A 20,262-nucleotide genomic window follows, 5' to 3' on the forward strand; every position below is an offset into this window, starting at 1 on the left:
CTGTGTAACTACCCCTCAAAATGAAAATAATTTTATGCTGCAACAAAGCTGGAAACTATATTGATCGTTTGAAAAAAGGAGTAATGCAGGTATGTCTCTGTCATGAATATAGGTTGTCAAAAACCACTCTGTTTTTTGGCTTGTTCAGCAACCGTGTGTCAAAGCAAAATTGAAAAATGTTTTTAAAAAAAACCCAACAACTTGACAAACTGATTAACTTTTCATGTTAAACTTTTCATGTAGGGTTGATTTGGAATAAAAGATCAGTTTGGTATTCTTGCATGTTGGATTAAGATTTGGTGCACTTTGAAACGATTCATGTCAGATTGATTTTGAATAAAAGTTTAGCTTCAATTTGGGATTTTTGCTTTTTGTAATGCGTTTTAATTCTTTAACTGATTGGATAAAGCAAAGGCAGAGTACTGCATGCATGAGACGAACAGGTACATGTAATTCTACTTTTATTCACAAGATCATCTCATTAACTTACTCCAACAGTTTGTCATTCATTTTGATTGATTTTGATTGTCCTATCGCTATAACAAATGCTTAAATGCTTAAAATAAGGAGCCGTTCTCATTGGTAAGCAGTTAGAAATGCATTAACTAAAATAAGTACATGTTAACTCATTGTTTCATTTGTTGCTGTGCAAAAAACAAAAACTATGCTGTTTATTTTAAAGATTTCTGCTTTACCTGAATATTCTCTTTTTGTCACTGTTTCTTTTTAACCATTTTGTGGTCCGTTCTCACGTGAAGTAACTTTTCATGACTTTTATTTTTTTAATTGACCCCTTCAGTCACAATTTATTTTTTTAAATTCTTTTTATGTGAACTCTGTGGGTTTGAAGTTGCCCTGCCAATACTGAAAACAAAAAATATGTATTATAAAGTATATTATTGTCAAGCATAAAGAAACTTAACATGATACAATTACACACACAGGGACATCAAATGGGTTAAGTCATATTGCAATTTTAGTTTTTTCCTTTTATTTTGCAGACAAAGATCTTAGACATTCTCTCCCTGCAATCCCCAAGTATGTATAAACAAATTCTCTTGCTTTGTGTTTACATTTTCTTAATGCAAATGCATGTACATGGACGATGTAACTATTTGCTAAAATACTTTGATGTAACAGTCCTGTAGTGTTGTCAGTATATCAGTATGCCAGTATGTATTGAATTGATGATAGCTACTAATGTTGCCAGTAGCTCAATGTTTTGCATGGATGATAGCCACTTTTCGATCATCCTTGTGTCTTTGAACAAATAATTGATGAAGCAAAACGGTCACAACTGCTAATTGTTTATTACAGTCAGTATTTTTCAATTTGTTAATTGAAGACTAGTCTTTTGGACTGCATATGTGGGCTCTGATTTTAGGTAAAGACACAACATCACATTGGCTCTGGCGATAGTTAGGGAGGCAAAATGGGAAGGGACAACCACAACAACAATCTTAGACTTATATAGTGCCTAGGTACATAATATAATTACAGGTACATTATTTAAACAGCTGTAGCAACACTTGGGTGTTGTGTAATGCTATATATTCCGGAATCCCACTACTTGCTGTTTAACCCCATTGCAGCTGTTTTTTTGTTGTCAGCCAGATTGTCGATACCCCAGGTAATGTAATGTCTTTTTATCCCTGTCAGAGATCATGGCGACAGAAATTCCAGAGATGTTCAAACACAAAGCTTTGGTAAGTGACACGATTTAGCATCCACACATTATTTAAGCTATCATTTGAACTACACTGACAGGAGAATTTTGAGAGATTTTTCAGTGTATATGGTGAGAAATTTTAGGGTCTGTTTTATTGATCTAAACAGTGTCTTAAATGTCATATTAATCATTCTAGCATTTCCCCCCAGTGAAGACTTAATTACAATTAATGAAATGAGGTTTGCAGAAAATTCAGGTTTATACATTTTAGGATGGTGGAATTAAGATTCACCATTGTTCAGATCATTAAAATTGACTCCTTTATGTGAAAATTCACATTATATGATAATAGGTTGCTGGTTGTCCTATCAGAATCAACATTCTTCCTTCTGAAGAAACCGCTTTTATTTTGTATTCAGCTTTGTGTTTATTTTTCACATACAACACGAGCAAGGATAAAATGAATGCCAATTAAAAAGTAGTCCTGGCCCCTTTCATAAATGTATGTTTCAATTAAATTGCTTTAGTCTGTGTAAGTAATCTTCCACAACAGGTCCAATGCATTCACTATATGTGAAATTCCTAGAATAACATTTTTCTAGGGATCAGTACCTATTTGGATAAATTATTCCATTACCTAAACCTTAACTCGTAAATCACAGTATAAAATATTTGAGCACACCTGGTAATACTGTAATTGTGAGTGCACTAAAAGTGACGTCAAAGCGGGTAAAGCAGAAACAAGCGCTTTCTTTTTTGATGAGGGGACCCCTTTTCAAAATGGATTTCGAATTGTGTACCCCAACTGAAAACTGAGGAAAAAGTGAATCCTAAACAAGAATTTCCTCAAGCCAGGAGTGAAAGATCACTTTTGTGCATTAGACGTATATGTTTAAGGAGGATCCTCATTTACAGCACTTGGAGCCTTGCAACACCAAATTTAGTTTTTGGTAAGACTCATCGACTATGCTAAGTGCTTGTGAAAACTCAAGTTCAATTTTCTTTTCTGTTTTAACAGGGTCTGATATTTATGCAGAAATACCAGATGAAAGGCCAAAGTCTGGTAAGAAAAAAAAAGATGTTTAAATCATCTAAATTTAAACAAATTTCTACTGTAGTTGCTGGTTTTATTCTTCTGTCTTGTTCTAGAGTCAATTTGAATGATGTTATTTTTAACAAGATGTACTATGCATTTATTTAGAGATCTGCTATGTGCCTTTAAGAATTCTCTCTTGCCTGCTGTGGTGTGTGTTTAAGAATAGACCTGCATTTTAATGTACAAGGTTAATTTTAAATCTACACAATCACCACCCCAGTTCTTGATAGCTTTAACCACACATGTGCTGTGCGGTAGATTTAATGCATGAAGTTCAACATATATTTGAGAATAAAAGGAGTCAACAAGCTGTATAAAGATTTGATATCTACAAGAAGGGATGACTTTCAAAAAAATGTTTTGTTTTTCTATCCCACTAACTAGACTCAAGTTGACTATCATTTTGTATAACTCCTCTTATGTTTCTTTGCTGTAGTCATAAAATATGGTCTCTCCCGAAGTGATATAGTCCTGGGGAGGATTCTGGGAGAAGGATTCTTTGGAGAGGTGCATGATGGGGTTTATATAACCAAAGTAAGTAGGAAGAGACACATTTTCCTTAGAACAATGCGTGACTTGTGTAACTCAGAAACACAATGGTTTTCTCGATCTTGTATCTTCATTGTGGTCATTGAGGTCCAACACATCTCATTTGTCTTGTGGTTTGAAAGCATTTTTGACTTCCATGTACTCAAACTCAGTCCCTGAAAAGTAGAGTAGGATTTTGTTAATTTAAATGCAGTCTGTTATGGTATTTCTTTTACATAGGGTTGAGGTAGCTCCAGTGTTTAACTCATGGCATTCGTTTGCTTTGTAGAAAGGGGAGAGGATATCAGTGGCGGTGAAGACATGTAAGGACTGTTCTCCTGACGTCAAGGAGAAGTTCATGAGTGAAGCAGGTAAGTAGAAGTGGTGCAGGAGGGAATCAGAAAAACTGTAACCACATCATTAAACATTTCATACAGAACCCGTCAAGGCAAAACTATATACAATAACTTTTTTGGTCACACCTTATTATAACAACTAACTTGTAATATATTAACAAATGTTTTGCATGGTTAGATAATGTATATTAGAAATCACATCCCCCCTCGGAATCTATTAGCAGTAACTAGAGTTAGAATTTTATCAAGAGTGTAGATCTTAATGTCAAAGACAATGAATTATACACGTTAAAACCACAACACAATCTGCATAAACAGATTATATATGTTAATATCGGCATCTTGGTTTCTTAATAATTTTTTTTTTAGATTTAATGACTTATTACATGTTTAAAAGGGTTCAGTGGCTACCTCTAATCAAGCTTGCTTGTGGCCTGACAATCAAAGAGAAATACATTGTCAACTTGATTAAAGGTAGCCACTGAACACTTAGAAACATACACTAACCTATTTATAAACTTCATAAAAACAGGTCAGCTAGAAATGTGCAGCAAACATAAGGACCATATTTAAATGCCAAGGTCCCAGGTACCAGTGTTAACATTTCTCCTGTGGTGGCTTTGTTTCAGTCATCATGAAAACTCTGGAACACCCGCACATAGTGAGGTTGATTGGAATCATTGAGGAGGACCCAGTGTGGATTGTCATGGAACTTTACAAATACGGAGAGGTAAGGGCCATGGAGACACTGCACATTTCAGAGGCTTGTAAGCAGTCGTGTGGCATTTCTTTTTTGTTTTAGAATTGTAAATTGACAAATTGGAATAGCAAGCTTTTATATTGTTAAGTAAAAACCCTTACAATAAATGCTTTATAACCTCTTTATAACCACCTTGCTTTATTTATTTAATCTGTTTATTATCTTGTAATATCTGTTATTAACCATCATACGGTTTATTATTTTCACAGATCACTTGAACTGTTTAATTACAGTTGTGTTGTCATTTTGCAAATATACTGTACTTGTGATAAACCACAGCTTGATCAAGTCGACACCTTAGTGCTGAAAGAGTTTATAGAAAGTGAGATGTTGTTACCCAGTCTCCCAGCTTAATGCCCTCTCCTTCCCTCTTAGCTTGGACACTACCTTGTTGAGAACAAGAATACGTTGAGTACTGTGACCCTCGTCCTCTACTCCCTGCAGATCTGCAAAGCGCTAGCCTACCTCGAGGGAGTTAACATGGTGCACAGGTAGGAGCTCCATCCCTCCCCGAACCGTGACTCTCACAGAGCTCTGTACCTAGACATAAACTGTCACTCATGCATTTACTGCACTAAAAGATTTATTGTTGCATGTTCAAAAAATATTGATTTGCTTTTAGGGAGGCAAAATGGGAATTTTGCTTTTTTTTGTTTTCACTACGCAGGGGGTGTGGTGTGAGTCATGTGATCGAGAGCTTGACAATTCTAGCTGGGGATCAGTGCATTAGCCTTTGCCCTTCCAAAGGCTAGGAATAAAACTAATCTGGGGCTGGTTTACTGGCTGCACCACAGTGACCCCAATTGATCAGGGCAGTCAGGTTGGGCCTTGCCTCCAGGGTTCAGTAACTTGCCAGAATCCACTGCTTAGGTTCATTGAGTGAAAAAAGGAGACCTTCAGTTCTCCTGAGGAGGGGCGTCATTTCAGAAAAATTCTGGGGGGTGGGGGAGGCAAGGTTGTGTCAACATTGAACATTCTCTGTCTCAAATAGCATCATGAATGAGAAAAAAGAGGCAGTAATTGGACCAGTTTACAATGAGATAGCGTCAACATCGTTCTTATTTTTTAAATAAATTATACAAAATGTGCAATGCAAGTATTTTTAAAGTACGACACTGGTTTATAACAAACTTGAAAATATCGTTCCACTAGTCTCATTGTATAGTAATAAAGTGTGTAACATTACGGTCATTGTTTTCACTGAAACGTTTGTTTTAAAAGTGGGTTAATGCTAATGGAATTATTCTGCTGTCAGCCTCTGATGTCCTAGTTAAGCAAAAATATAAACAAATAGCGGCAAAACATCATTTGTTTAAATAATTTTAGAGTAGCTGCTAGGCACATTAGATGACTCATGTCATAATTGAAAAAAAAAGAAAACAAATATTGCTTTACAAAAACAGCCAGGGGTTTAACTTTATTTTTGAGCATCCACCCGAATACATTTCACCACATTTGATGCATACTTACAACCACGAGTTGCTTTCCAAAAAGCTTGACTCTTTCAGCCTGATTTTCAAAAGGGGCTAAGTGAAAAACAGCTTGCAAAACACCCTTGCAAGACCTCATAGGTGGCAATCTATTTTCAAAAGTCCTGTAAGTCAGTTGCGCATTGGCATTTCAGGGTGTGGGCTTTATGAAAAGGCACTCGCATTACAGCTTGTTAAGCTATTAAAGTCCGTAATCAGTTCTATTTTGCAAATAAGTTCTAGTTTACAAAAGGTGCAAAATACCGATGTGGCCACTTAGTACAGCAAAATACACTCTCTAATTAAGACATGAAGCACTTCCAATTCTCCAACTGCAGCACGAGAGGGAAGAGAAGAGGAAAAAATGACCCTTCCTTAAACCCAGAATAGTTTATGCTTGCCAGACATTTCTATATCTAACTGCAGTAGAAGTTATGCATAGATACAGATTGGATATAGGATTATAAAAGAGCTATGTCTTCTATGTCAAAGATACTGACTGATGTCGCAGATGCACTTTTCCATAGGGCAAGGGAGTATATAATGTTTCCAATTGGAGATGTGGCACAAAATAGAACCAAACACAAATTGGTTCAGTTGTCTAGCTTCCCAATTGTTCTGGGTGTAATAGACATGTTGCTAGTCTGGGGGGTGGGAGGTCTTTGGAGGGCAGTTGTAAGTTGGGGGTAAAATAAATATTTGTAAAAAAACAAAAAAACAAAAGGGTCAATAAACTTTTTTTTTTTCAAGCCAACCTGCTTAAAGTTGTTTTATTCATTATTTTGTGATTCCATGAATATGTGTTATTTTAATTGAAAGAGTTTCCTTGTTTCCACAGGGACATTGCTGTAAGGAACATTTTAGTTGCAGCTCCAGACTGTGTGAAGCTGGGGGATTTTGGCTTGTCACGGTACATAGAGGATGAAGAGTATTATAAAGGTGGGAACTGGAAATGATTTCTGATTATAGTGAACATAACTATTGTTTACAATCTTAAATCCTATGTGTCAGGGCATTGCCTTTGACTGTCTCATTCTAGAAAGTCACACAAGCGTAAGACCATTTGACTGTACCTGCTTTATAATATAGTATAGTATTGTATTAAGCAGGTACAGTCACTGAGCTGAAAGGCAGCAGCCTGGGATGAGGAAATCAAGGATAATGTCTGTACAGAAGATAAGCTAAACCTAGTTACAGGCCACTGTAAAGAAAAAATGTTTAAAACTGCATACAGGAACAACTCAATTCAGAACCACTCAACATGATTGCAAACAACATGGTACAAAGTCCACTCTCTGAATGACAAAGCAGTATGTTAAATTACGTAGTGTAACTTTTAAGAGTATTACTGAAGCACCCCATACACAGCACGCAGAGCCCATTGCCTTTGTCTCTGTGTGCAGCTTCTGTAACCCGTCTGCCTATCAAGTGGATGGCTCCGGAATCTATCAACTTCAGGCGCTTCACCTCGGCCAGTGATGTCTGGATGTTCGGTAAGTTTGACCCTTTTGTTAATTAGTTCATTTGTTAGCCCTTTCTTTCTTTCTTTCTTTCTTTCTTTCTTTCTTTCTTTCTTTCTTTCTTTCTTTTGTCAGGGTCCATTGTTTAACATTGGGACTGTTTCTGAGCAAGGTGGAATTTGTGTTATGAGACCAGTATAAAAATGACTAGTAAGGGTGTACACTAGAAACCATCTTGGCTGCTCATGTTAGTCCTGCACTCTGTTGGCAGTTGTCCAGCTCCTGTTTATAACCATTCTGCAGTTCTGGTTTAACAATGTCTCTTGGCTGTTTCTTTTAGCGGTCTGTATGTGGGAGATCATGAGCACAGGAAAGCAGCCTTTCTTTTGGCTGGAGAACAAGGATGTGATTGCTCAACTGGAGCAGGGGGTCCGACTCCCCAAACCTGAAGAGTGCCCCCCGACCCTCTATACCCTGATGACCCGCTGCTGGACCTATGACCCTCGAGAGAGGCCAAAGTTCACCGAGCTGGTCTGCAAACTCAGGTACGCAATGCAGCTCCTTCTAGCTCCCTTAGCTTGTGTGCCAGTACTGTTTGCCTAAATAAATATAAACATAAAATACATACAACTGCTTATATACTTTACAACACTGTGATCATCTGGATATGCCACTCACCATTGGTGTTCCACGTAAAAGTTGAGCACATTTGCAGAGTAATTTGCTTTGCTATACATCTGTGAAGTAAATAGCACCCATTTGTTCAATGGTGTATAATTCTCCCAAGCATTTTTGTAATTCCCTCTCAAATTATTACATCATAGAGGTTTATTATCCATGTCCCTATATTTAATTGAGTGGTATGGTTTAGTACCTTATCATGGTTTAGTTAATGGCAGTGACATGGTCAGAACAAGACATTTTCTCCTTGCCTGGAGTGTTTCAAGGACCCTGGTCAGTACTTTAGTTAAAGTTTGGCTATGGTTTACTGTATTTCACTGTATTGGATTGTACTGTACTGTATTTCACATTCTGTGTTCTTCTAGCGATATGCACCAGATGGAAGTAGAGCAGGCTGAGGAAAGGACTCGGAGTCGGGCGAGAGGCACCAAGTTCCTTGAGCCCATTATCACCATCAGCGAGCCGCCACCAAAGGTACCGCATGTTCCCTAACAATACCTGAGACACAAAGGAGATCCCTGTACAGCTTTCAAAAGAGATTATATTGTACTTTGTTATACCCTCTGAATCCTCATAAAATGTAATGTTTCTCATCCCATGATAATCATCATCTATTACTGTTTCTGGGGGGGTAGGGGTTTATATCGAGGTTAGGCATGTGTGACTGTATTAGATATACAAATGTTATATCTAGTAGAAGGTATTCCTTTAATAATTTCAACATTCTAACCATTGTGATCCTATGTTGAAAAAAGAAAGAGCATTGATTTGTATGATCAACTCTGTACTGTCTTCATAAAGCATTAGCCTGTTTAGTAACAGGCCTTTATACCTTCAAAATCATTTTACTTTCTGTGAATATTATGGCATCAAACAAGCACTTAGTTTTTTTGTGAAGCTCTTATATCAAATACAAACATCTAACCTTTATGGCAATTAATGTTGTAATACCCTATTATTTTTCTCAGCCTTCACGAAACAAAAGCATGCGCTTTGGGCAGTTTGCCAACCCTGGTCTCCAGGTGCAGGTAAGAAGCTGGTTGTGCTTGACAACATATCACAGCATCTGTGAGAAATTTCTGTGGCTTTAGAACTTCATAATTCATTCAAAATTGACGCTAAAAAAATCCAAACTAGACAAAGTAAAATAATGAAGTGCTCCTCTCGCTGGATGGTCAAAACCCCAACTAGCACACTCCTAAGAGTAATGCTACCAAGTGTCCCGTTTTGGCCAGATCAGTCCCAGTTTCAGAAAGGCTGTCCTAGTGGCCTGAAGCATTTGCGAAAATCGTGATTTTGTCCCGGTTTTACAATTCGTCTCGGGCACTAGCAGGGCTGATGGAACTATTTTCCCAGCGGAGGAATACTGTTTTTGCTGCTCTTGACTGTCTTGTGTGTACCACGTGCTTCTACCAGCGTGAGTTTATTTTGATGGTTTAACACCAGCTGATTGGCACAGAAGCAGACACATTGTAGGCTCCACATGGAAAGAACAAAGAAAATTACAATGTTTAAATACAAGTGTGTGTTCTGTGAAGCCCAAACAGCCAGTCACAGATGAAGCGTCAGTGTGCTCTGATAAAGAGTTAAGCAGGAGAAGGAACCAGACAATAATAATAATGTCTTGAGAATGTAACATTCACATTGTACAGAATATATAAGAAATTAAGTTTCCTGGAAATTACAGTAGTCCCTTGCTAATACCGAAGAAAAGCAGCTGAGACCAAAGACTGAACAAAAATAAATGGAAGAACACATTCAGGGCATATAAACTCATACTCTACAGAGTTTAAACTAACTGTGTTCAATCGGTTGGAAAAGAGCGGGAAGCTTTCAGAAATACTGATGGACTCCAGTGGTTTGAAAAGCAAGGTGTGGCCTGCAATAATTTTAAATTTGAAGTCAAAATAGTCTGTTTCATTTCAAGTGTAAATAAAGTCTGACTCATACTGAACAAAAGCAGCAGGTAGGAAATGTGTTTTACTTGCAGCCACGTGTACACTGTAAAATGCTCACTGTACATTTAAAAATGATTTCATTCTGTAAAGTGAGTGAGCAGTATGTGTAGGGTACTGTATAGTATCATAACGTGTCAATGCGGCACCATGATCTATTTTGTGTTTTAATTGTGTACTAAGCAGGCTATGATAAAAAAATGCCCTAAAATCATTTAGTTTCAATTTAAAATAATATTTTATTATTTTGGCATTGTACAGTAATGTGTAAAATGCAGCAGCATGATTTATTTTGTGTTGCTGGTAGCCTATAAGTAAGCTTGCTACTTTTCAATATTAATTGGTAAAGCTTGTTAAGCGTTGAATTCCTAAAAAGAGTTTGACTGAAATAAATTTTATATATAAACATTGGTAAAACCACTCACTATTTTTATACTTGCTGTCTTTCCCATCTGAGTTCCACTATTAATGGCTAGGGGTCTCTGTCAGTCATCTCAGTGGTCCCTTAGTAGGCTACTGTAGTTTCACTGTTGGTCATTTTACCCTGTTCTGACAGATCTCTTTGACTGAAGCAGTGCTAGAATGCTCTTATTTGCCAGCTACAGCGCCTATCATTCAAAGCGCCTACTTTGAAATTAACGGGTTAAGGTGTACTTAAGCTTTTGCTATATGTATACGGTGACAGTTACTAATTTGATTTGAAAATGGGACGCAAGAGAAAAACACTTAATGAATATTGTGCACAATACCCTGGCTGACGGCTGAAGTCTCCGCAGCAGGAGAAAGTGGGCCCGTCTGCCTTGCCTTCCAGTGACTCTGAGGGGGAGCTCAGACTCCGAATAATAAGTGCAAGTTATATTACAAGAGTAATATTTTTACTCAAGGTCTGTGTAATACACTTTTATATGCTGTGTTTACTATGGTTTATTTGAGACAATTTTTAAATGTACAGCTCAGTTGTGACCACATGTTATTTCAATTAGAATGTTGGTAACCATGGTTTTGTTGCATGTTGAATATAATAAAGGGGTTTCGCTAAATAAGACATTCTTTTCAATGGCATAAAAATTCAGTCAAAGTCGATTTCACGCATTCTCTGCTTGAATTTAAAAATAAAGATGGAAAAAAGTACATTTTTTGTAAAATAAATGTTGATATTAATCGTCGATTTGGCAAAAAAAAATTGAATAGTAACAAGCCGACCTATATGCTACAGTAAAGAGAGTGTGTTAGGCATTCATTTGATTTTACTGCTGTACTGTATAGACCCAGAGAAAAATAAAATCTTGTATTTGTACTCGTAAAATGTTCCGGTACAGACACAGGTACTAATTTTTACACACATTTTTGAACAGACGAAAGTGCTTTACAGGCAAGTCGCTCCCATGATGATCCGATGGTGTGTAAAAAACGCTTTTGAAATAAAGTTATATCTTTTCTCTAAGGTCAAATGGGTAAAGTGGGGGTCCTTCCACACAGGTCGGTAGCCTAGGAAGGTCTTTCAAAAGGCAAGAGTATTCCGTTCAATCAGACTGCACAATAATCCTTCTGACGTGATGACGAGAGTTTTGTTGTCCGACAACACTTGACGTTTGACATTTCACGTTCAAGGAAAAGGTTACCCATGTATGTTACTACAATCATTGTTGTACAAGATATGTCGGTACTCTTTAACATTAACGGCTTTCCGAATGGGCTTTGTATAATGGGGGGGGGGGGGGGGGGGGGGCGGGGATGTTGTATGTATTGAAGCACCCCCCCTGATTTATTGAGGCAATGAAACCTAATTTTTAGAAAACCAAAGGTCCTCGATCACATTCCTACTGCACCTGTGTGCCCTATTGTAGACCTGTTCTAAGTTTGTGTGTGGATTAGATACAGGTGTTAAAAGCCAAGGACGCATTGCAAATCCGCAATCATCTGTAAAGAAACGTTATTGTAATACCTAGCATGCCATTTTCTATACCAAGATTTAATTATTTACTCTTTTTTTCTTTTTTAAAATAAAATCTACAATAGAGGTCTGTTGTCATATAAGAGACTAGGCTACAGCTGCAATGATAATTTCTTGGTAGTAACATTGCACTGGGTGCAAATAACGGTGTATAATACAACAAATGTTCCGTAAGGTTACAAATGGTTAAAACAAGTGAATAAAACTAATTCATAACCACTAATATATACTATATTTTCATAACTACAACTATTGAATTATCTAGGTACAATATTGACTTACTAATATGCCATCTGGTATATTAAACACAGCTGATTGTGTCAAAATGTAAGTCATGACAGAAGCCAGGGAAATTGCACATGCTTTCTATATGTTATAGGATGCATCACAAATCACCTGCAGGTTTAGTGAATGGAACCCCTTCCTGCTCACATGCATATGCATGGGGCTGTGGTGATTTGAGTGCACATGTGTGTAAATATGGCTCCCATTACTCTGGGTTTTCAGCAATGTCATAAAACCCCTTTTAATATGTAGTAGCTGCTCCTGATTAAGTGGGGTACTGATATAATCGTTAATCCTCATTATCAAATCACCTGTGACCCTTTGAAATGATCCAGAGGCATAGAAGGACGATGCTTCCAAGCCAACACCTTCATATGCTGGGGTAAGGCATGGCCCCTTTTCATAGGCAATTCAAGGTCCTCCCGCAGAGTCTGACAGAGGTCGACAGTAGCTGCCCTATTGAGACGCAATTTAGTTTTTAGATTGTTATCTGGTTAATCTAAGAAATTAACCCTGGTCCTGTACATTCTCTCTCTGTATTGTCGGTGTCGCTGCCGGGCTCTGTCAATCTCAGTCTCGCACTCAAGCTCCAAAATTAAATTTGCTGCTACTGCTGCTGCAACTGCTGCCACTCCCAGAAAATCCATACTCAGTTTGTTTGTTTATTACATTTTTTTTGTTTTAACACCAAAGAACTTAATTACGGTTTCAAGTTGAGTTATATACTTTTATGTTAATTAAAACCCTCCTTTTCCAATTGCAAATTAACTCCTGATAAATGATGACAATTAACACAGATTTCCTTTTAATTTACCGCGCAACAAAATAAATAGTTTCAAGAAGCACTTTTCTAGGATATTAACATTATTTTGTAAATCAGCAATTTCAGAAATCATATTAGCACAATTATTTAGTAACGAAATAGGCATACCGACCGCTTGAAAATGCCAAAATCAATGCTACATAACCAATTTGTTAGTTAACGCTGGAGTTATCATTTACAAACTTTTGAAAATCCTTTCCAATGTGTTTAACAGATTGCCTGGTTTAAGGTGGAAAGGTGGGTCCATTGAAATTTCACCAGAACACAAAGAACCGTATGCAGTCTACTGATTTTATTCTGCAGCCCAAGCGTCCTCGTTGATGTGCTTCTATGTTGTTGATGCTGATTGCCTCTCTCTGTGTTGTATCCTCCTTTGCGCCCTCTCCTCCCCACTGCTTCCAGCTGCCTGAAGCTCTGTGTGCCAGCTCGCCCACTCTTGCTAGCCCATCTGACTACCAGTCACCGGTTGACTCAAACCATATCCGTCCGGTGGCGCAACACGACATCTTCAGACGCCGCAGCATGAGGGTAAGAGACGCTTGCTTTAGCTGCTTTAGGGGGGAGGGGTGGGTGTGGATGGATCATCACAAGGCCTAACATCTGTATCCAGTACAGTTTTAACATCTATCTCTCAGCTCTCATATAGAGGAAGGTCTCTGGAACCAACATTGCACTCTATATCCAGACTCTCTCACACACACACACACACACACACACACACACACACTGTCTCCAGGATGGCCGATGAATAACCACATTTAAAAGTTTTCTTCAGCAATTTGCGCAGTCTTGGATATGGAAAAACCTTCTATCAGCCTTCCATTAGTCTGTGCCTGACAAGATGTAGTTTTTATCTATTCAGATTGTGACTGTATAACAAGCAACATATCTAAATAACACAACTTAAAAAAACTGTCTTATTGAAGGCTTTGGAAGATTTGTCTCTGATGGCTTATAGACTGCATTTCTAGGCAAAACAGGACTGCTACCAGTGGTGCAGTTTGATTAATAGGACAGTATAGTGTATATGCATTACTATACCTATGTTGGGTAGTTGTGATCCAACAAGCCTCTAGAACCTTTAGCATCCCCTCTGCCTCTCTGTATAGTTCAATGACAAGTTACTCATCCTCCAAGGCTATGGATCACCCCCAGTGGAAAAAGAGATGGTGCATGTCTGTTGGTCTTTTGCTGGTGAAATAGACCAGCTGGCTAAGACCTGGCAGGTTTTATACTGCTACTTCTGTAACTGTCCTGTTTGTCCCCACAGGAAGCTGATTTCACCTTCGAGCCCACCAGTAAAGAGGACGCCCAGAGGATGTGGGAGATCGAGAAGTCCAAACTGCAGGCCACCCTGAAGAAGCAGAAGCAGGACATGGTGGAGGACAACAAGTGGCTGGAGAAAAACGAGAAGCAGCTGGTGAGAAGCTGCCATTGTGGTTGACTGCTTGGCTCAGCAAGGCTCATCCCAGACTGGCCACACCACTAGCCCTAATGCAGAAGAGCAGTCCACCTAGTTTGCATACAGATCTGGAGAATTATCTCAATCCCTTTCATAACAGCCACTGAGTCTGAGTCATTGAGATCATTTGAGACCCTAGTTGACAAAGTTTTGGGATCAATCAGCTACTCGGTACCGAATAGGCATCCTCTCATTACAGTATGTTCTTGATTCAGGTCTAACTAACTAAATCTCTAAAACAAGGCTAGAGTTGTGCTGGCTCTGGAACATCAGTCCAGATGAACAATATGTGGCTTTAATCAAGAGATTTCGATGTGGGCTCTGAGTAAGTTGGAGTAGGTTGCCTAAAATGAGAAAAGTGTAATTACTGTTCTCACATTAGCAGTTTCAACCCCAGTTGAAAAACGCGGCTTCATGGTTCCAGCTGGTTATACTGTACTGTGCATTTACCATGGTTTGCCAAGCTCTGAATGTGCTTTACTTTACAATGCGTATTTGTGCTTTACCATTATTTCACTGTGCTTTATTATGCTTTGCTATGCTTTTACTATGGGGAACTTTTATAAGAGGAACCGTTGCACATCTCAGTGACGCCATCACCTTGTCTCTAATCCTTTTCATCACTCTGTCTTTGACAGGATCCGATGGTACAGGAGGGCTGCAAAACGTCAGAGGTACATTGGCTCAAATCTTTTGAAAAAGGGTTTTAAAAAACTGACAAACAATTCAAAACACCTGTCACCTAGATTCACCATGTTATTTAACTGGCTGGTTCAATTGTGACACTCTTCAAAAGTTGTGCATATTAATATAATTCCATTTAATAGAAATACAGTAGACTGTCAAATCCAAACCAGTTGGTACCAGACTACTACAGTAATCTGAATTCAGTTCTGTACTGATCAGATACAGTGAGAACTGGTTTCTTAATTAAAGTGAAAGCTACTTCACAGCTATTAGGTTTAGGATCATTAAAAAAAGACAGAGGTAAAATTATATATAATTTGAGTGTTCGATTAAACATTTTGCGCTAGCACTCACACAGAAGTAATATTTAATAACGACAGGAGTATTATATTTAATTTATTTTTGATGTCTCTCTTTTTAGACAGCAGACTCTGGATATGGTGAGTGCTGACATAGTTGAACTGTTGGTTTGGTTGTAATTCTGATTTATTTAACATAATGATTTCTAATTTATGGCATAGAGTTTTGACTTTAGCTTTAACTTTTTAAATATTGTGTCTTTATCTCTTTCAGCGGAATTTACCAGTCTCCCTGTGAAACCTCCACGAGTCACAGCTCAGGTAATTAAACAGACCTTTTCCAAAGCAATGCCATTGGAACCCATATCAACTGAGAAAGAAACATCCCTTCTCCCATAATAGAATATATGCAATGCAGCATATAGGATTGCTAACCAAAGTTTTAAAATACATTTTCTTAGCTTTTTAGTATTAACAGAATTATCCAGAATTGCCCCTTTTCTTCTGTTGAATATATCCCCCACCATCTGCTTTAAAAAATGTGAATGACCTTCTAATCCTTTAAGCAGCAGAAAAATATTTCATGAACTGCAAACTTGATTTAACAGTCCTTAACAAAAATATTGTTGCTGCTGTGACTGACTTTAATAGAGAGGTTTGACTAAACTGTTAGTGAGTGAGATAGTCTGCAGCCTGAGTGTGCACATCCGTAGCCTGACTGCGCTGGTCTGAATCCTGCCTGTAGTAGTATGGAGTCTGATGTTGCCCCTGTGTTTCCCTGGTGTGTCAGCCCGCCCCCACTGCAGAGCTGGACCGCACGGATGACCAGGTATATCATAACGTCATGGAGCTGGTGAAGGTGGTGGTGCAGCTGAAGAACGAGGTCAGAGACCTGCCTCCCTCGGAGTACTTTAGCATCGTCAAGGTAGGCATCCTCTTTCTCTTGCCCTTTAGAAATGGTAAGCAAAGTCATTTTGCATAGTCTTGTTGAAGTTTACAATGCGTTTACCATGTTCATAGCATGCCTTTTACTACACTTTACCACAGTCAACCACTGCACCTTTGGTAACTCCTGCGTGATGCTCTCCCCTGCATGCTGCATGTTGTTGCCTTGATGATTCTGCTGAGAGATTACTCCTGTAGTGACTGTACTGAGCACCACTGAAACTGTGTTTGACTGGAGAAATCTCCAGCTTCCGGTGTGGTAAAGTATATTTAAATTTAAAAAAATAAACCATGGTAAATGCATAGCATAACTATGAGAAAAGCATGGGAAGACATGCAGAATGACTGTGCAATTTATGTTTACTTTTAAGATGGTTGTAATACTCCAGTTAAATACAATATAATTGCTAAAAAAGATGGGCGGGGGTGTAATTCAGTATGTTTGAATGTCTTCTACTGTAATTGCTAGTCCTTTCAGAGAAAGAGAACAACAGGTAAATCAATACAGAACAAACTGTTTTTACCCTGTTGAATTCTTTTGGCTCAGATGCAGTCAATTGAGGAGCAGGCCATCATTCATTTATATTGCCACTGCAGTGCTTCAATGGGTGTCATAAACACTTCAGTTTTTCCATTTCAAGTGCAATCAACAGTGTGTTGAAATGTTTGACTTCACTGCTGTGAGCAGCTTCATGTGGGTCAGATTGTCCAGTCTGAGCTGTTCAAGGAAACCCTGATTTTTTTCTGGGAAATAAAGTGCTGAGAAATATGCCTCTGATTATCGTACTGCTGATCAGCCAAACCAAATACCAAAGTGAAAGCAAAATGTTTACAAACTCTTGGCGAGGAGACAGAATTTACACAGACAACATTGTAGTTGAATAGCGTGACAACTCAGTATATTTACTAAGCTATCCAGTTTTTCTTTGGAGTAAAAAAAACTATTTTGTAAAACTCAAAATAAACAAATAAAGGTAGCCAAGGTCAGCGAAAATAATTACACCCCCCCCCCCCCCCCCCCCCCTTAACAACAGTATAGAAATTAAACAACAGCATTTGAAAGGCAACCGGTGGCAGACAAAGGGAAATTCTTTTTTTTAATTTAAAGGACGGTTCAACTTTAATTCACCTCTCCAGTTTGCTTAACTTTGGGCACTAAAATACAGAAAAAGTGTGTCCTGTATTGCTACAATGAATATGAAAACAATGAATTACAGTCATTTTACCCTAGGATGCAAAAGGAAAGCAGAAATAATTTTAGTTGGTATAAAATCTTGATATACCGTTGTAGCCATACAGAAGTTACAAGTTGCCAGTGGAGTCCCATGCAGTAAAACGGGATCCCAGAAAAAATGTTGGGGCAGAATGTTATGGTGCAAATCCATCAATCCAGACATGGGAAGATTTAGGATACCAGCTGTCCTTTATACAGCCAAAATTGAGGAATGTTTGGACTGTTTTTATGAATGTTTTGGGCATGAAAAAAATTGTCTTGAGTAAACACTTAAAAATATTGCCTAAGAATCTGTTCCGAACTGAGCCAGGGGCTTTGCAACTGTGTTTTTGTTACTGAGCAGTCATAGTCATAATAGTACTCTCTCTCTCTCTCTCTCTCTCTCTCTCTCTCTCTCTCTCTCTCTCTCTCTCTCTCTCTCTCTCTCTCTCTCTCTCTCTCTCTCTCTCTCTCTCTCTCTCTCTCTCTCTCTCTCTCTCTCTCTCTCTCTCTCCCTCTCTCTCTCTCTCTCTCTCTCTCTGCAGACAGTGGGTCTGACTCTCCGCAACCTGATCCACAGTGTGGAGGAGGTGTTGCCGGCTCTCCATGCATCCATACGAGCAGAGGTAAGAGAGAATACAGTAACACAGCAGCATCACTAGAGTGCTCTCTCTACCAACATATCACTCCACATGCATACTGAGCTCTCTTTCTCTACCTCAGCTTTGAGGCAGCTGAACACTTTAGTTTCCTAACTCAGCCTTCGGGTTTGCTATTGCACACATTTCATCTTTTGTCTTAAGGTGGCTTTGTGATGTCGGCTTGCGTTCATTGGCAGACCTCCAAACTTATTTCATGAAACCAGTTTCAAACTCAGGCATCTGAAGATGAAAGGCCAGTGAAATTCCTCTTGCAAAGGAAGAACTGCCCTGTAGTTGTGTAACTAACTCACTCTAAAACATATTGTGCCACTCAAATCTGTGGCGGTCTTAACCTTTACCTCGTTTACCCAGGTTCAGAATGTAATATAACAATTTCCTTTTTCAATTATGTACCAAGCTCATGCGCTCATAAACTTGAAACATTTGGAGGGACAGGTGGCTAGGTTTATCAAAAATTCAGTTTGCACAATAATTAGTAAAACAGAAACCTTAGTAGGCCCTGGGGTTCAACGATAATGACATTTTCAGTTTTTGGCTAAAAATGCTCACGATAATCAGGGTTATCTAAATTTATGACCTAACTCTGCAGATTGAAGGCACCCAGAAGCTACTGAATAAGGACTTGGCTGAGCTGATTAGCAAGATGAAGCTGGCACAGCAGAACGCTGTCACCTCGCTCAGTGAAGAGTGCAAGCGTCAGATGCTGGCAGCCGCCCACACGCTAGCCATGGACTCGAAAAACCTGCTGGATGCAGTGGACCAGGCGCGGGTCCGAGCCAACATAGCCAAGCTGGCTTCCTAGTGACAGACCCAGAAGCAGCTCCCGTGACTCAGGACAGGGACTAGGAGGGGTGGGGGTTGGGTCGCAGCTCAAAATCAGCCTTCTCACGAAGCTGATATAGGCAGTGTTGTGTAATATTTTTTTAATAAAAAAAAAAAAAAGTAAAGAGAAAAAGAAAAGAAAGTTGTGAAACTTTTGTGGGGAATTTTTACTATTAACATTTTGAGGGGAAGACAGTTTTATTAACAGTTTAGGCTAGATGACTCAGAACCACACTGTACATATGTAAAGAGGTTGTAAGAGAGCTTGCAGGTGCTCCAGACCATCCCAACAAGTGTGTGTGTGTGTGTGTGTGTGTGTGCCAAAGCTAAAAAAAAAAAAGGTGTCTACAGAGGATAAATTTGAGCTAAACAATAGCAGTAAGTCAGAACCCCTTCTGTACCTCAGCTTTGGGAAAATCAGATATGGTTGCTAGACAGTAGCAGGCTCAGGTCTTTTCTTGTTTTGTGGTTTTCTTCTTAAAATTCCACTCATGCACATAAGAATAAATAGAATTGCCGATAATTTGTTACTAGTGCCATGATTTTTTATTCTCTCATGTACCTTTATCTTCTAATAATATGCTCATTTTAGGAATTGCTTTTCGAACAGATTCCCTGGTTGTACGATACTGTTGGTTTATTTTATATTTATTACAATGTGAAATACACAGTACTGTAAGTATTAGGCTTGAAAACTGGAAGAAAATGGCAAAGCTGTGGAAGATGCTAAGGCTGCCCTTCGAATCGAAGATATTATGGGGCAAGTTCAACGTGGAAAAGGAGGTTTTGGTCTCAGTTCAGCTCCTCCTACACGGCACAAGGCAAACCCAGCTCAATGGAGGAAGCTGGTAGTCAATGAGGTGCAAAAGCAGGAGGAAAGGATCAGGTGTGTAAAGGCCAATTCCCAGGCCAAGCAGGGAGAATGGATGAGATGGGAGAGTGTGGAACAACGCAAGATTGGCTGGCAAGACCTGTGGACAATGGAACAGCGCAGGTTCAGTTTATTCATCAGATCAGCATATTATGTTCTCCCATCATTACAGAACCTAAACCTCTGGGTGGGTGAGGATCCCTCATGTCCTTTGTGTTCATCACCTGCAACATTAAGGCACATTTTGACGGGATGTAAGGTGGGT

The 20,262-nt window shown here is 38.8% G+C and overlaps 1 protein-coding gene across 4 annotated transcripts in view; it reads left to right on the forward strand.

The window, feature by feature from the left end:
- ptk2ba (protein tyrosine kinase 2 beta, a) overlaps positions 1-19,643 on the forward strand; it is a 52,928-nt gene extending 33,285 nt beyond the window's left edge. For 2 of the 4 annotated variants that reach the window (XM_041253200.1, XM_041253203.1), the window contains exons 12-31: positions 1,002-1,038; positions 1,660-1,706; positions 2,688-2,732; positions 3,202-3,299; positions 3,583-3,664; positions 4,279-4,379; positions 4,785-4,900; positions 6,717-6,817; positions 7,282-7,371; positions 7,679-7,883; positions 8,385-8,493; positions 8,988-9,047; positions 13,439-13,564; positions 14,307-14,456; positions 15,137-15,172; positions 15,607-15,625; positions 15,759-15,805; positions 16,275-16,409; positions 18,188-18,268; positions 18,894-19,643. In XM_041253200.1, coding sequence (XP_041109134.1) covers positions 1,002-1,038; positions 1,660-1,706; positions 2,688-2,732; positions 3,202-3,299; positions 3,583-3,664; positions 4,279-4,379; positions 4,785-4,900; positions 6,717-6,817; positions 7,282-7,371; positions 7,679-7,883; positions 8,385-8,493; positions 8,988-9,047; positions 13,439-13,564; positions 14,307-14,456; positions 15,137-15,172; positions 15,607-15,625; positions 15,759-15,805; positions 16,275-16,409; positions 18,188-18,268; positions 18,894-19,106 — 1,898 coding nt within the window. In that variant the 3' untranslated portion in view covers positions 19,107-19,643. Of the gene's footprint in view, positions 1-1,001; positions 1,039-1,659; positions 1,707-2,687; positions 2,733-3,201; positions 3,300-3,582; positions 3,665-4,278; positions 4,380-4,784; positions 4,901-6,716; positions 6,818-7,281; positions 7,372-7,678; positions 7,884-8,384; positions 8,494-8,987; positions 9,048-13,438; positions 13,565-14,306; positions 14,457-15,136; positions 15,173-15,606; positions 15,626-15,758; positions 15,806-16,274; positions 16,410-16,531; positions 16,689-18,187; positions 18,269-18,893 lie in introns of those variants that run through there. The other 2 variants (XR_005950495.1, XM_041253202.1) reach the window with 2 other exon arrangements.
- The last annotated feature ends 619 nt before the right edge of the window (positions 19,644-20,262 follow it).

This window comes from Polyodon spathula, chromosome 6 (assembly GCF_017654505.1).
Source record: "Polyodon spathula isolate WHYD16114869_AA chromosome 6, ASM1765450v1, whole genome shotgun sequence".
Taxonomy (NCBI): domain Eukaryota; kingdom Metazoa; phylum Chordata; class Actinopteri; order Acipenseriformes; family Polyodontidae; genus Polyodon; species Polyodon spathula.